This window comes from Sus scrofa, chromosome 15 (genome assembly GCF_054392235.1).
Source record: "Sus scrofa isolate SSC_HxYL_T2T_F1_AM1 chromosome 15, Sscrofa_HxYL_maternal_Yorkshire_Landrace_v2.0, whole genome shotgun sequence".
NCBI classification, from domain to species: domain Eukaryota; kingdom Metazoa; phylum Chordata; class Mammalia; order Artiodactyla; family Suidae; genus Sus; species Sus scrofa.
Window position 1 is genome coordinate 115,762,097 of NC_139397.1, and position 17,472 is coordinate 115,779,568.

A 17,472-nucleotide genomic window follows, 5' to 3' on the forward strand; every position below is an offset into this window, starting at 1 on the left:
AAAAAATAGAAAATAAAAACAACAAAAGCTATCTCTAGTTCCTTTACTGTTAACTGATTGTTCCTACTGAAATATTAATATCTTATGCTTATTTTTCTACTGAGTGACCTTTTATGATTTGTGTGACATCTTTATTTATCAGGGAAATTTGTTCTTTGTGGTAAGTTTTTCCTCCAGTTTATCATTTTGACTTTGATTTTGTTTATTCTTTGAATTTTCAGGAAGTCATTTTGGTGTAGTTGAATAAAAAAATGTTTTCCATTATAGATTATCATTATTATTTCAAACTCTGAAAAGTCTTCTCCAATATAAGGTTCTTCTGTGGTCTTTTTAGGTTTTTTATAGTTTTTTTTTTTTTCCAATTTTGGCTTTATCTGGAGATTTTCTTATTATAAGAGATAAGGAATGGATCCAACCTTTCTTCCTTCTTACATATTAGCCTAGTTCTTTAAAACATGTTAAAATTTAGCCACACTTACAAAATGCTGAAAGAGCATTTAGCCTTGAGACATGACTTGGAAAAAACATCAATGGATGCTTACTCATCTAGCTCCTCATTTCAAATGGCCAGTTTGTCATAATATTTTTAGGTCATTCCTTTCATTTATTGTTTTTATTTTTTTGAATGCCTGGAGAAATATGGAAATCCCAGGCCAAGGGTCAGATCCGAGCCACAGTTGCCCCCTATGCTGCAACTGAGGCAACCCTTTAACCCCCTATGCCAGGCCAGAGACTGAACCTACATCCTAGCACTGCAGTAATGCTGATGATCTTGTTGCCCCACAGCAGGAACTCCAAGCAATTTCTATTTAAAAAATTAATTTATCTTTTTAAAAATTAAAGTATATTTGATTTATGCTTTTGTGACAATTTTTTTCATTTTTTTTTTTTTTTGGCACTACCTTAGGCACTGGAGATACAGAGATGAATAAAATGGGGAGGCAGAAGTAAACAACTAAATTGGCAGCATAATTTTATTTTTTTATTTTTATTTTTTTTTAGGCCGCACCTGTGGCATATGGAAGTTCCCAGGCTAGGGGTCTAATTGAAGCTACAGCTGCTGGCCTATGCCAGAGCCACAGCAATGCCAAATCTGAGCCGCATCTGTGACCTACACCACAGCTCATGGCAATGCCGGATCCTTAACCCACTGAGCAAGGCCAGGGATCAAACCTGCAACCTCATGGTTCTTAGTCGGATTCATTTCTACTGCACCACAAAGGGAACTCCCCCCCCCTTTTTTTTTTTTTTTGGTAGCATAATTTTGGATAGAGATTAGCATCATCAAGAAAATAAAGGTAGAGGAGTTCCCATCATGGCTCAGTGGAAATGAATCTGACTAATATCCATGGCCCGGTGGGTTGAGTTGCCATGAGCTGTGGTGTAGTTGCAGATGCGCCTCAAATCTGGCATTGTTCTGGCTGTGGCATAGGCCAGCAGCTACAGCTCCTATTTGACCCCTAGCCTGAGAACTTCCATATGCCGTGGGTGCAGCCCTAAAAGGACAAAAAGTCAAAAAAAAAAAAAAAAAGAAGGAAATAAAGGTAGAAAATGTTGCTAACTTCATGAGAGACATTAGGTGCTCTGTTGAAAAGAGGGAATGAGACTAGTCTGTTGTGACCTGTCTCTTTTGAACATATCTTCCCTTCCTAAAAACTCATGAACTACTGTATTAGTTATCTATGGTTGCATAACAAAAACCACCCCAAACTTAGTGGCTTAAAATAACAATAAACATCTCATTTCTGATCTGTAGGTCAGAAATTTGGAAGGAACTTATTTGGATGATCCTAGTTTGGAGTCTTTCATGTGGCTGCCATCATCCAAAGGTTTGACTGAAGTTGGAAGTTATACTTCCAAGATGGTCACTCATGCTGGCAAGTTGAGGCTTGCTTTTGGCAGGAGCTTCAGTTCCCTACCAAGCAAACCCTCATAGGCTACTTGAGGGTCCTCACACATGACAGCTTCCTCACCTAGGCCAGGTGAGCTAAGAGAACAAGGCAGAAGCCATAATGTCTTTTATGACCTAATATCAGGAGTCATACAACATCATTTTCACAATATCCTATCGGTTAAACAGGTCAACCCTATTTAGTGTGAGAGAGAATCATGTAAAGGTGCAAATGCCAGGAGATAATAATCACTGGGGGCCATTAGCACAATCACTAATTTGTTAAATAGAATTCTAGGCATTCTCTGGTGGCTCCATGGGTTGAGGATCTGGTGGTGTCACTGCTGTGGCTCAGGTCTGATCCTGGGAACTTCTAAGTGGGTAGAGCCAAAGGGGGTGGTGGTGGCGGAAACAACCCAACAGAATTCTAGAGAGTAAAATGAAGTGATGATGTGCCATGGGGTTCAGTATCTCACTCATTTGTAGTCAAATTTGTCTAGATTTGAACTTTATAAATCCAAAAAATTTGTCTCTAACCTTTTTTGGGGGCAGGGTGCTACAATATGGAATTTCCCAGGCTAGGTATTTAATCGGAAGCAGAGCTGCAGCTGCCAGCCTACACCACAGCCATGGCAATGTCAGATCTGAGCTGCATCTGCATCCTATGCCGCAGCTGGTGGCAACACCAAATCCTTAACCCACTGAGCAAGGTAACTCCCATGTTGTCTTTAAAAAAGACTATTCCTGGGAGTTTCTGTTGTGGCACATCGGAAACGAATCCAACTAGGAACCATGAGGTTTCAGGTTCCATCCCTGGACTCGATCAGTGGGTTAGGGATCCGGCGTTGCCGTGAGCTGTGGTGTAGGTTGCAAATGTGGCTTGGATCTTGAGTTTCTGTGGCTGTGGTGTAGGCTGGCAGCTACAACTCCGAATGGACCCCTAGCCTGGGAACCTGCATATGCCTTGGGTGCGGTCCTAAAAAGACTACTCCTTCTTTAATCTTCTTCCAAAATATTCAAGTAAACCATTATTACTTGGGCCCTTTTCTTTTCTCTCTTCTCCCCTCCCCCCCAAATTAATCCTGGTTATAAAGCTGTTTTTTTTTTTTTTTTTTTGGAGGTCATAATCTGCAGACTGATAGGAATTAAAATGTGAAGGTTATGAGCTAGAAACATTTCAACCATAAAGAACAAGGTTCTTCCAGTGAACAAGGCCAGAACTGACATGATAAGGCAACTTTATTAGACTCTTCAAAGAGTTGAATGAGTATTTTGTTCCTGAATTTAACACTTACTTACTTTTTCTTTTGTTCTCTTCAGATGAGCTGAAACAGTATTACAAATCTGGATTTGAGAACATTAAAATGAACCTCAACTATAGTAACTGACATACAGCTCAGGGACAGTACCACACAATCTGGGAAATTGTAACTTAATCCCTGGAGGAAATGAAGGGGGTTGTCTGCAGATGAAGAGTCCTATCTGAGCCTCTGCTCTCTACAGACCCTCCCATATCTCTCTAAAGAAGGCAACACTTAGGGAACACTTGTCTTAGATTCTCAGTGTATTTAGTAAGAGAATTGGTGATTTGAATGGCTGTCTGTTGCTAGACTCTAAGTAATTTATGGGGCCTTTTCATACTTGTATCTCAGTGCTTAATAAATATTTGTTGAATTAATAAATCTTTTGATATCTGGGAGGGAGTGATGGAATTGTTCTTGCTCTTGAAAAGTTACCAGTCTCTACATCTTCCATAATGAAGGAATCTTACTTAAAGGTAAATAAATATAGCTCTGTTGTTAAAAACTTATCTATTTATTTATTTATTGTCTTTTCTAGGGCCGCACCTGCGGCATATGGAGGTTCCCAGGCTAGGGGTCTAATCAGAGCTATAGCCACCGGCCTATACTGCAGCCACAGCAACGCAGGATCCGAGCCGTGTCTGCAACCCATACCAAAGGTCATGGCAACACCGGATCCTTAACCCACTGAGCGAGCCCAGGGATAGAACTGACAACCTCATGGCTCCTAGTTGGATTCGTTAACCACTGCGCCACCATGGGAACTCCTGTTTGTTAAATACTTTTGAACAGACTTCGAAGTCACTGACAGTTATTCAGCTTTGCACTCACTCATTTTAACCAACCTTGCTTCTCCTTATTTCCATCTTTGGAGGCTGTCTGTTACAAAGCTCTGCTCTCAGCATTTTCCATACATCTTTAGGCTTACCTGATAACTGATGTTTTCTCTCTTGGAAATCACCCTGCTATATGTACTGTTCACCCTTTTAACTGTCTTTCCACCTGGTAACCTAAGGCCTCCCTCAGTCCAGATCAAAGATTTAAGGTTTCTAAGCAGGAACAGAAAAAAAGTTTGCTACTACTGCTGTGATTTCATGACTTTAGAGAACATGTTAAACTTGCAACAGAGGAAATGTGAAATCCTGTAAGATGTAAAACTACCACCATCCATCAAGGGGCATTCATTTTCTCCTCCTGCTTCTTTTTTTGTCTTTTTGCCTTTTCTAGGGCTGTTCCCGCGGTATATGGAGGTTCCCAGGCTAGGGGTCGAATGGAAGCTGTAGCCACCGGCCTACGCCAGAGCCACAGGAACGCGGGATCTGAGCCGCGTCTGCAACCTACACCACAGCTCACCGCAACGCCGGATCCTTAACCCACTAAGCACGGCCAGGGATCGAACCCTCAACCTCGTGGTTCCTAGTCAGATTCGTTAACCACTGAGCCACGACGGGAACTCCTCCTCCTGCTTCTGACTTGCAAAAAATACAAGCTAAATTTGTCTATTTAATGCACAGTACCAGATGTCCACTCTATTTCAGATAAATTAGCGGGTAGCGGAAATATCATTTTACATTCCCAACCCCAGTCTGATTTGAGATTGGATCGATTTCATGCAGGGTCTGTGGAATTTTCCCAGACTGCTGGCCTGTTTCCCACTTTGCATGTCTAAGGTGATTTCGGGACAGAATTAACACTTCCCTAGGCATTTGCTTGCACAAGGGTTTACTGAAACGGTCGCCATTGCGCAAGCTCTAATTCTTCCAGTATAACTTAAGCCTAAACAGATACACCAACGCGTTTTGCCGATCTTGCACATTACCCTGGCTGCCCTCTAAGCCCACCTGCGTATTCCCACGGGCCTCTCTCGGCACCCCCGCCCCACCGCCGGTCTCTTGCCTAACCTTCCCGCCGGCTAGCCAAGGACTGTTCCTTCTCTCGCCTTCCCCTCCCTTCGCCAACCGGCCCTTTCCGAGACTCCTCCCAGGCTTCCCGCCCTGCCCCGCGCGGGCTAGGGCTGTGCCGTCAGCAGCCACCCCTCCCCGGCGCCCGGACGCAGAGCGCTGCTCCGCCCCGCCCCCCGCGCAGGCAGCCGTCCTCTACATCCGGGTACCGACACTTGCCGCCCAGACTCTGGCACTATGGTCATGGCGGAGGGGACGGCTGTGCTGAGGCGGAACAGGCCAGGCACCAAGGCTCAGGTACTATGTCTACACTTTTGCTGGAGTTGGGGGCTTTTGGTGCTGAGCCGTGGCGCACGTAGAGGGTGGACTCCCCTGAGAGGAGGTTGGGCCCGGGCGTCGGGCGGGCGGGGGCACTAGTGCCCGGCCTCTTCTTCCGGAGCCTCAGCCCCTTGGTCTAACTGAGGCGGCGGCGGCCCGCGAGGCCTGTGGAGCTCGGACTTGAGGATGGGCGTGCGGGGCGCGTGAGGCCACCGAGGCCTGGAGCTGGAAGTCTTTCCACAGCGACTGCTTGTTTGCTTGTTCTCGCCTCTTCTCTGATCCCCAGCTGACCAGCGTCTCAGGGGTGCGGCCGGCCAGGTGGAGACCCCGGCGTTTCCGTGAGGGTCGGGGCTGCCACAGCCTACTTCGTTCTGGTTTCCAGGTCCTACCTGGCTTCTGACGTGCCGGACTTGCCGTCCAGCTTGACTAGCCGGATTTGGGAGTTGATAATTTGCTTTATCCTCCTTTTCTTGCTGTTTGTCTTTGACTACTTCTCGCTGTAACTGTTCTCTGGTCCAGCAAGTTTTCATCATCAGGTTGTGACTTGTTAGATGTCATTCCTTGTGAATTTCCTTGTTATTGTGTGTGACGAATAGGGAATGAACAGATAATTTATCAACTTTTTTATAGGGCGGTACTTGGGGTGAGTTGGTGCTTGTTTAGATATTGATTCTCGGTGTTTGCAAAAGACGGGGACGCCTCACATTGTTTAAAAAAAATAATAAAGTAGGCATTTAAACTTCATCTGATTAATTTGCCAAGCAAAATGGCTTGCTATTGAGTAGATGCTCCGATATCAGAAGAGATGTGTTAAAATGTTAATGTGTTAAGAGATGTGTTAAAATGTAAGATGTGTTAATTTTAAAGAAGACAAGTGGGTGGGAAAAAAACAAGCAACAGTGGAGCTATGACCATATGCCAGAGAATAGATTTTAATATCTTGTACAGAAAGATATTAAGGGAAATATCTTTGAAAGGGAGTCCTTTCAAAGGAAACTTTTACATTCAGATACCTTCCCAGATCCGTGTTGTAAATAAGGAAACTGAACTCAGATGTTAGATTGCATTTGCTGAGAGTTACACAGTCTCCAGATTCTTAGTTCACTAGTTTTCTCTTTAACAAGTTGCTTTTAGTACTGAATTGTAGAGAGTTTAGTTTGAAAGTCTTTTTTTTTTTTTTTAGTGGAGTCATATGTCAATTACTTCTGTTGGCAATTTTATGGTTATACCACTCGGAATTTATATTATTTATGCTTTGCTGTTTCCAAAGTTTCTTTCGTTATAAATGATCTTTTTCTTATATACCTTTACTTCTTATTCTGTGGGAGCATTGTTTGTGATACTTTTAAGTGATCAACTCTAGATTTCTATTTATATTCATAAGTAGACTTTTGTACTCACAATCTGAGAATCATCCATTTTTACGTATTCAAAAGTTCTTAATTTTGAAAGGTTAGTTAAAATCATATACTTTAACTCATTATTTTAACACTCATTTGCTATGTTGTTCTGAGTAAGTATGTTGTTATAAGAAAGCACCTTTACTTTTACCACATTGTCATAGATCAAAAGTGTTAAATAAAATGTAACAGAAAAGGTTAGGATTTTTTTAAAGGGCTGCTTAAGCAGCATTTTATCCTATCCCTTGTCTCTCACAGTGATTTCTTTCAGTGAAATAACGTCTAGTCAAAAATGATTTATTTAGAACAATAATAGAATAGATAGAGTATCTTCCTATTTTTTTTTAATTGGTTAGATTGGGATATAGGCACATAATTGGTTTTCTTTTCTTTCTTATTTATTTATTTATTTGTTTATTCCGCTGTACAGCATGGGGACCAAGTTACACATACATGTATACATACTTTTTCTTCCCATTGTTGTGTTGCAGTGTAAGTATCTAGACATAGTTCTCAATGCTATTCAGCAGAATCTCATTGTAAATCCATTCCAAGAGCAATAGTTTGCATCCACTAACCCCGAGCTCCCGATCCCTCCCACTCCCTCCCTCTGCCCCCTGGGCAGCCGCAAGTCTATTCTCCAAGTCTATGATTTTCTTTTCTGTGGAAATGTTCATTTGTGCTGTATATTAGATTCCAGTTATAAGTGATATATGGTATTTGTCTTTTTCTTTCTGACTTATTTCACTCAGTATGAGATTCTCTAGTTCCATCCATGTTGCTGCATATGGCATTATGTCGTTCTTTTTTATGACTGAGTAGTATTCCATCATATATATATATATATATATATATATATATATATATATATATATATATTCATAAGTAGACTTTTGATATATATATACACACACAGCATCTTCCTAATCCAACCATCTGTCAATGGACATTTGGGTTGTTTCCATGTCTTGGCTATTGTGAATAGTGCTGCAGTGAACATGTGGGTGCATGTGTCTTTTTTACATAATTGGTTTTCAATAAATGTTTAACTGAATTAAATAAGAACTCCATTAAGCTGGATTTTTGGTTTCTATTGTAAATTTTGAAAGTATATATATATATATCACAGTTATGATGAGGCAGAACATTTAATTCCCAATTAACTTGTTTACATGTTTTCTGTGTATTACTATGTGTTTTCTAATATTTTAATTTTTTTTATGTGGCTGCACCCATGGAAGTTCCTGGGCCAGTTTGAATCCAAGCCACAGCTGCAGCAATAGCAAAGCCATCCTTTAATCCACTGTGCCTGGCTAGGAATCAAACCTGCGTCTCTGCAGCAACCAGAGCTGCAGCAGTAGGATTCTTTCTTTTTTTTAATTGAAGTATAGTTGATTTACAGTGTTGTGCCATCTTCTGCTGTATAGCACATGGACTCAGTCATACATGTATATGTCTTCCTTATCCTCTATCATGGTCTATCCCAAATAGATTGGGAATAGTTCCCTATGCTATACTGTAGTACTGTCGATTCTTAACCCACTGCAGCACAGCAGGAACTCCTTTGTTTTGTAATATTTTATTTATTTATTTATTGGTCTTTTTGCCATTTCTTGGGCCACTCCCGTGGCATATGGAGGTTCCCAGGCTAGGGGTCCAATAGGAGCTATAGCCGCTGGCCTGCACCACAGAAACAGCAACGCCAGATCTGAGCCACATCTGCAACCTACACCACAGCTCACGGCAACGCTTTATCCCTAACCCGTTGAGCGAAGCCAGGAATCGAACCCATTTCCTCATGGATACTAGTCTGGTTCGTTAACCACTGAGCCATGATGGGAACTCCTGATAGCAACATTTTTCACTACAGTCCAGAAAGGAAGCTGTTTAAAACTATTTTCTAATAATATGTAGATGATATCTGCATCCTGGAATAATTTCTAGAAAGTTGTTTTTATTTCTTGACATTTAAAATAAAATTAGTTCATTTTCGTTCAGATAAGACAACTATTAAAACAAAAGATGAAATGTTTAAGACACTTAAAAGGGTATTTCATCAGAACTGAGAACTAAGACATTAATAGTATAGTTGAATCCCTCTGTATCACACACTTCGGTCTTCTACTCACCCCTAACCAGTAAGGGTAATTATCATTCCTTTTCTTTCCTTAATACGTTGATTATATATATATTATATTCATAAGTATGTTTTGCACTTTCTTAAACCTTTCTTCATGTGGTATCGTACACTGTATTCTCCAGTTTGCTCCAAATTTTGTTCAAGGTGTTTGGAGACTTAGCCATGTGATTCATATAGGGTTGTAGATTGTTGGTTTCCTACTACTTTTTCCTCCAGTTTTACCCCTGACATTTATTTATTTATTTATTTATTTTTGTCTTTTTGCCTTTTCTAGGGCCACTTCTGTAGCATATGAAGGTTCCCAGGCTAGGGGTCTAATTGGAGCTGTAGCCGCTGGTCTACACCAGAGCCACAGCAACGTGGGATCTGAGCCACGTCTGCAATCTACACCACAGCTCACAGCAACACTGGATCCTTAACCCACTGAGCAAGGCCAGGGATCGAACCTGCAATCTCATGGGTTCCTAGTTGGATTCCTTAACCACTGAGCTACGACGGGAATTCTGCCCCTGACATTTATTGGGTACCTACAGTGTGTTAGGCATTGCACTCCTACTAAGGATATATAGGTAAACACTTGAAAGTTCTTAACCATGCCTGTGAACTGAACTATCTATAGAGGAATTCAGAACCAGAACAAGGTGATCCATAAAAATATTCCCCTTAAAAGGGGTCTTTCTGTTTGTATGACTACTTTTTGATGGAGGTCATATTTTGATTTAGAAATTTAAAATATTCCAAACCATTTGGAATTGGAATGATAATTTACAATGTCTGTCATAAATAATTTATGGAGTAGTAAATGCTACTAACTAGCTATTCTCTTCAGATAAAAACTGATTCAGTTTTTTAGTGCCTGGAGATTTTTCTTCAGTGTAACTTGCAAAGATATTCAACCACTATAAACAAAAAAGTGGTAGACTTATCTCATCAATTAAGTAATATGTGAAAAGCTTATAGGAGTCATATTTGAGGGATTTGTGGTTGAAAAAAAATGTAACAATGTTCATTTAAATAAAATCATGTTGTTCATTTAAAGCATCAAATAAGATACCTTTAACTTATTCACTAATAATCATATCACTTAACAGTATAAGGGCTTTTCTTCTCTAGTATGGCATTGGCTCTTTATTAAGAATTGAAGTTAATTATAATAATATTGCATGTTTTTTGTAATTTTGAATGTGCTTTAACCATGAAATATTTTTTTTATAGGATTTCTATAATTGGCCTGATGAATCCTTCGATGAAATGGACAGTACACTAGCTGTTCAGCAGGTAATAACAGTAGTTTCTTTTGTAGCTCCATTAACCTAAGTATTTTCTCTCCCCTGGCATGGTTAAGTATTCATGTATCTTTTAGCACAAACCAGAATCCGTGGAATTAATGGGATGCCTATTTAAAACTTCTGTCAAACATCTTTTTTTTTTTTTTTTTACTATAAACCTCATTTTGTTTTAAGATAGCATATTAAACTATAATCAAACTTAAAAACATTTATTATCTGTTAATGTATATCAAATTAGGGTATCAAGTTTGACTTTAGAATGAATTTAATTCAAAATTAATTGAATGCTAAATTAGAATAATATAAGTAGATGAAGTAGCTTATTCATTTGATGCCCAAACACTTAACATGTCTAAGCTTTACATTTTAATTTTAGTTACTGTTATTTCTTTTTTTCTTTTTTTTTTTTTTTTTTCCTCGTCTTTTTGCCTTTTCTTGAGCCGCTCCCGTGGCATATGGAGGTTCCCAGGCTAGGGGTTGAATCGGAGCTGTAGCCACCGCCCTACACCACAGCCACAGCAACTCGGGATCCAAGCTGAGTCTGCGACCTACACCACAGCTCATGGCAATACTGGATCCTTAACCCATGAGCAAGGCCAGGGATCGAACCTGAAACGTCATGGTTCCTAGTCAGATTCATTAACCGCTGAGCCACAACGGGAACTCCCTAGTTACTGTTATTTCTTAACTTTTGTCCCCCTCCAATATATTTGAGGGCTAAGATGCCTCCCTTTAGGTTGTTGCCACCATTCAATAGCTCACTAAGGCAGTCATCAGGAAGGTGGGCTTCTGTAGAAGCTTTGGTTTGAAAAGCCCCTCAGGAAATTCTGAAATATTCTTACTAAAAATCACATTGTATACTATGCTGACTTAAAAAAAAAAAAAAAAAAAATGGTGGTTCTTCCCAAATGTGTAAAATCTGGAATTTGGAAATAAAAAATTTCTCATAACTAATTCTTAAAAATTGCTTTAAAGAGTTAATAAAAGGATGACCAAAATTATTATGTGCTAGTATGTTGGACAAGTTTGTTTGTTTTGTTGTGTTTTGTATTTAATTTTATGACCATACCTGTGGCATATGGAAGTTCCCAGGCCAGAGATTGAACATGAACTGCAGTTGTGGCAGTGCTGGATCTTTTAACCCACTGCACTGGCATCGGGGATTGAAGCTAAACCTGAGTCACTGCATTCGGATTCTTAATCCACTGTATCACTCTGGGAACTCCATGGCTGTTTGATTTTGATAGCCAGATAATAAAAGTAGGTAGTTATTTGGATTTATTTTGTTATTTGAAAATCTTGGGAAACAAAATAAAAGTATAGTTGAAGGACTCCCTGTTTGGCTCAATGGGTTAAGAGCCTAGTTAGTATCCGTGAGGATGTGGGTTTGATCCCTGGCCTTGATCAGTGGGTTAAGGATCTGGCAATGCTTCGAACTGTGGTGTAGGTTGCAGAGTGGCTCAGATCCAAAGTGGCCATGGCTGTGGCATAGGCTGGCAGCTGCAGCTCGGATTTGACCCCTAGCCTGAGAATTTCCATATGCCATAGGAATGGTCCTAAAAAGAAAGAAAAAAAAAATTATAGTTGAATTCTTAGAGCATTAAAAACTCAATTCATAACCTTTTTTTTTTTTTCATTCCTTTTTATGGCTGCACCTGAAGCATATGGAAGTCCCCAGGCTAGGGTTGAATTGGAGCTGCAGTAGCAGGCCTATTCTATAGCCATGGAAAAACCAAATCCAAGCCATATCTGCAGCCTACATGTAGCTTGCAGCAATGCCAGATTCTTAAGCCATTGGGCGAGGCCTGGGATTGAATCCACTGCTGGCTGATACCATGTCAGGTTCTTAACTCACTGAACCACAATGGGAACTCCTCAATTCATAATCTTTTTTTTTTTTTTTTCAACTCATAATCTTAACAGAAACATAGCAAAACATTTAGAATGGATCTAGTGTCATATTTAGATATTTAGCACAGGAAATGAAAAGTATTGATGAATGAATGGCTTTGCTTATTGCTTTTTAAAAATGTATTATTTGGAGTTCCCATTGTGGCTCAGTGGGTTGAGACCCCAATATAGTGTCTGCGAGGATGTGGATTCAGTCTCGTTGAGTGGGTTAAGGATCTGGCATTGCCTCAAGCTGCAGCATAGGTTGCAGATAAGGCTTAGATCGGTGTGGCTGTGGCTGTGGCTGTGATGTAGGTCTAGTTGCAGCTCCTATTTAAACCTGGCTCAGGAGTTCCCGTCATGGCGCAGTGGTTAACGAATCCAACTAGGAACCATGAGGTTGCGGGTTCGGTCCCTGCCCTTGCTCAGTGGGTTAAGGATCTGGTGTTGCCGTGAGCTGTGGTGTAGGTTGCAGACGCGGCTCGGATCCTGCGTTGCTGTGGCTCTGGCGTAGGCTGGCAGCTACAGCTCCGATTAGACCCCTATCCTGGGAACCTCCATATGCCGCGGGAGCGGCCCAAAGAAATAGAAAAAAAAAAAAAAAAATAAATAAATAAATAAATAAATAAACCTGGCCCAGAAACTTCCATAAGCCGCAGGTGCAGCCATAAAAAGAAAAGAAAATGTATTATTCAATCAGCAAATATTTAATGGGCTAGCAAAGAGGTAGGCCTTGCAGAGGATACAGAAAAACAAACCTGGAGCTTTATGCCAGGAAATTGGTAAAAATTAAGAGGGAAAGTACAGATATTATTTCCTTTAAAAGTAGAGATTTGTCCTGATGCTCTGTCGAAGTTATCAGTCCAAACAGTTTTTTCGTGGAATCTTTTAGGTTTTTTATGTATGAGATTAGTTCATTTGCAGAGAGCTAAGTTTACTTCTTTCTTTCCAATCTGGATGCCATTTATTTGTTTTTCCTGCCTGGTTGCTTTGACTAGAACTTCCAGTGCTGTTTTGAATAGAAATGGCAACAGCAGGCATCCTTATCTTGTACCTGATCTTGGAGGAAGGCTTTCAGTCTTTCACATTTACTATGATGTTTGCTTTGGTTTTTTCCTATATGGAAGAGTTTGAAAAGAATTGGTGTTCTTTAAATAGTTTGTAAAAGGGAGTTCCCGTTGTGGCTCATCAGGTTATAAACCCGACTAGTATCCATGAGTATGTGGGTTTAATCCCTGGCCTCACCCGGTGGGTTAAGGATCCAGCATTGCCATGAGCTGTGCTGTAGGTCACAGATGTAGCTTGGATCTGGTGTTGCTGTGGCTGTGGTGTAGGCCAGCAGCTGCGGCTCCCATTTGACCCCTAGCCTGGGAACTTCCACATGTCGCAGGTGTGGCCCTAAAAAAATAAAATAAAAATAAGTAAATAGTTCATAAAATTCACCAGTGAAGCCATCAGGTCCAGGGCTTTTCTTTGATTGTACATCATTGTGAATGCGGTTAATGCCACTGAACTGTACACTTAAAAATGATTAAAATGACTGTCCTTTCCCCTTTGAATGGTTTTGGCACCCTTGTCAAAAATCATTTGACTGTACATGTAAGGGTTTATTTCTAGTTGCACTATTCAATTCCGTTTTGTCAATATGTCTATGTCAGTACTATACTGTTTTAATTATTATAGCTGTGTAAAAAGTCTTAAAATTAGGAAGTGTGCATCTCAGTTTCTACTTTATGAAGTATTGATTTACATTGTTTTGAATGTATAGCAAAGCAGTTCAGTTATAGATAGATGAGAGTTGCTCTTTCATTTTCTTTTTGAATTGTTCCTTGAAGATATATAGAAACATAATTTTTGTTTGTTTGTTTTTTTGCTTCTTAGGGCTGCACCCATGGCATATGGAGGTTCTCAGGCTAGGGGTCCAATTGGAGCTACAGCTGCTGGCCTATGCTGCAGCCACAGCAACAGATGATCCGAGCTGAGTCTGTGACCTATACCACAGCTCAGGGCAATGCCAGATCCTCAACCCCCTGAGTGAGGCCAGTGATTGAACCCGCAACCTCATGGTTCCTAGTCGGATTCGTTTCCACTGTGCCACAGTGGGAACTCCTGCATTGATTAATTTTTTAACATATTGAATGCCTTTCATTCTTTCATTCATGTGTGTATGGTTTATCTTTCTTATCCTTTTACTTTTTTTTGGCTGTACCCATGGCATGTGGAATTTCCCCAGACCAGGGATTGAACCCATGCCACAGCAGTGGCCCAGGCCACTCTTATGACAATACTAGATCCCCAATCCGCTGCCCCACAAGAGAACCTCACCATCCTTTTACTTTTAACCTATCTGTATCATTATATTTGAAAAATTTCTTGTAGGCAGTGTACTTGGGTCATGTTTCTTTATTCTTTCTGACAGTGCTTATATTTTAAGGATATAGGCCATTAAATGTTAATGTAGTTACTGATATTTTTAGATTGAGATCTACCATTTTACTGCTTATTTTCAATTTTTTTCCTTTTTTGTTTTTGTTTCCCCTTTTCTGCCTTTTTAAGGATTATTTGAGCATTTTCAGTAGTCTATTTTAGTTTATTCCAATGTTCACTGTATTTCATATATATATAATATATATAATACAAATAATATAAATAATATATATAAAATATACATATTTTTAGTGTTTTCGCCACAGCATGCATCGGCTTGATGTAGATCTCAGCTCCCAGACTAGAGATCGAACCCAGGCTGTGGTGGTGGAAGTGCTTCAAAGTGCTGATCCTAATCACTTGGCCACTGGGGAACTCCTTCTTAAATAATTTTTTTGACGATTGCTCTTGAGATTATGAAGAACATGCTTAACTTTCCAGTCTAATTAGAATCAATATTTTACTGCTTTGACTGAGATATAGAAACTATCATCATTTAGACTCTTACTCTCTTCCTTTATGCTGTAGTTGTCTATGTTACATTTACATTGAAAACCCCCTCAGACAGTGTTATATTTCTTGCTTTCAAGAAAGGTTTCTTGAGTTCCCATTATGGCTTAGTGGATTAAGAATCCTGCTAGTATCCATGAGGATGTGGGTTTGATCCTTGGCCTCGCTCAGTGGTTTAAAGGATCCAGTGTTGCTGTGAGCTGCAGGTAGGTTTCATATGACGCTCAGATCTGGTATGGCTGTGGATGTGGCATAGGCTGGCAGCTGCAGCTGCGATTCAGCCCCTAGCCTGGGAACTTCCATATGATTTGGGTGTGGCCCTAAAAAAAAAAAAAAAAAAGTTTCTTGCCAAACCTACTTTAAAAATCAAGAGGAGAATGGTCTAATACATATTTTTGCCCAGATATTTATAATTGCTGTTGCTCCTGGTAGTCTACGTTTCCTTCTGTCTGAAGAAACTTCCTGTAACAGTTCTTTTCGAGCTGTCTGCTGTGGTCTGCTGGCTAGGAATTCTCCTTAATTTGCTTTCATCTGAAAACATCTTTAGTTTATCATCATTTCTAAAGGGTATTTTTGCTAGATATAGAATTCTGGGTTGACAGTGCTTTTCTTTCAGCACTGTAAAAATGTTGTGCCATTTCCTCCTGTCTTCTGTGGTTTCTGATGAGAAAGCCATACTCATTTGAGTCATTCTCTAGGTCATGTGTCTCTTTTTGTTGGTTTCTTTATCTTCAGTTTTTGTCAGTTTATATGCCTGGGTATGGATTTCTTTGGGTTTTCCTGTTTGGTGTTCATTCTGCTTTTTCTTATTGGGGTAAAAACCACATAACTGAAATTTATCATTTGGGCCATGTGTACAGTTCTGTGGCACTAAGTACATTCATATTGTTGTGCAGCTATTGCCATCTCCATCTCAGAACTTTTTCATCTTCCCCAGCTGAAACTCTGTACCCGTTGAACAATAACTCCCATAAGATTTACCATATAACATAAAATTTTAATTAACCATAAGAACTTCTTTGTTTCTAGTATATCCAACAGAACATAAGAGCAGATTGTTCCAATATTGACAAAATTCTTGAACCACCTGAAGGCCAAGATGAAGGTGTATGGAAGTACGAACATTTAAGGTAGGTTCTTATGATGTATCAAGATAGTACTTCTGTTAGTAAAAGTAACCTTTAATATTAATGATGATTATAAATCCTAAATTTTATTTATAGACTGAAAAGCCAAATCCTAAAGGTTTTGTTTTCAATGTTATAAAGTTTTCAACATTGTTATTTACTGATTGTTTTCTATATTATGGATTTGGGCCCTTTTTTTTGGCTTTTTAGGACCACATTTGCAGCATATGGAAGTTCCCAGGCTAGGAGTTGAATCAGAGGTGCAGCTGCTGGCCTATGTCACAGCCACAACAGCGAGAGATCTGAGCCTTGTCCATGACCCATGGCATGTGGAGGTTCCCAGGCTAGGGGTCACAGCTCACAGCAACATTGGGTCCTTAACCCCTGAGCCAGGCCAGGGATCGAACCCACATCCGCATGGATACCAGTCAGGTTTGTAATCTGCTGAGCTACAGCAGGAACTCCCTGGGCCTTATTTTTTATTTTGTTTTGTTTTTTTGGCTTAGCCTATGGCACATGGAAGTTCCTAGGCCAGAAATCGAACCCACACCACAGCAGCAACCCAGGCGGCTACAGTGACAGTGCCGGATCCTTAACCTGCTATGCCACAAGGGAACTCTGGTCTTATTATTATTATTTTTGCTTTTAGGGTGGTACCCGTGGCATGTGGAGGTTCCCAGGCTAGGGGTCGAATTGGAGTTATTGCTGCTGGCCTACATCCCAGCCACAGCAACACCAGATCCAAGCTGTGTCTGTGACATACACCATAGCTCATGGCAACGCTGGATTCTTAACCCACTGAGCAAGGCCAGGGATCAGACCTGTGTCCTCATGGATGCTAGTCAGATTTGTTTCCGCTGAGCCACGACGGAAACTCCCTTATTTTTTTTTAGCACTATTTTCCTTAATCAAATCCTTTAATCACAAATGCATTATTTCCATGTACCTCCTTAGGAAGAGCTTTATTTCTCTATGGAGGTCCTAGTCTAGACTTAGTATCTTATGAGTTACCTATTAATTACTATGAACTTCCAGTCTTCCCTTTGGTAAGTGAGATTAATTGTACTTGTGAAGGAGGGAGTTTTTGAGCTTTTCATGATATCTTTTGAATGAGAAAATTGATGACTAGTGAATGATGAGTTAATTTTAGAAGCGTCTATATTCTGAAATTACTAGATTATTTCTTGAAGTTATAAACTTTCAAGTATAAATGGGAACTGGGATGAGTTGGTAAATTAAAAATAGAGATTGCAGGAGTTCTCTTGTGGCACAGCCAAT

General features: G+C 40.1%; 1 protein-coding gene across 3 annotated transcripts in view; it reads left to right on the forward strand.

The window, feature by feature from the left end:
- The first annotated feature begins 5,306 nt into the window (after positions 1–5,306).
- Positions 5,307–17,472, forward strand: part of MOB4 (MOB family member 4, phocein) — a 29,388-nt gene continuing 17,222 nt past the window's right edge. The window contains exons 1-3 of one of the 3 annotated variants that reach the window (XR_014828859.1): positions 5,307–5,390; positions 10,167–10,229; positions 16,097–16,197. Coding sequence is in view for 2 of the 3 variants with exons in the window: in NM_001032379.1 (NP_001027551.1) it covers positions 5,331–5,390; positions 10,167–10,229; positions 16,097–16,197 (224 nt within the window). In the remaining variant the exon portion in view is untranslated. 3 annotated transcript variants of the gene reach the window in all.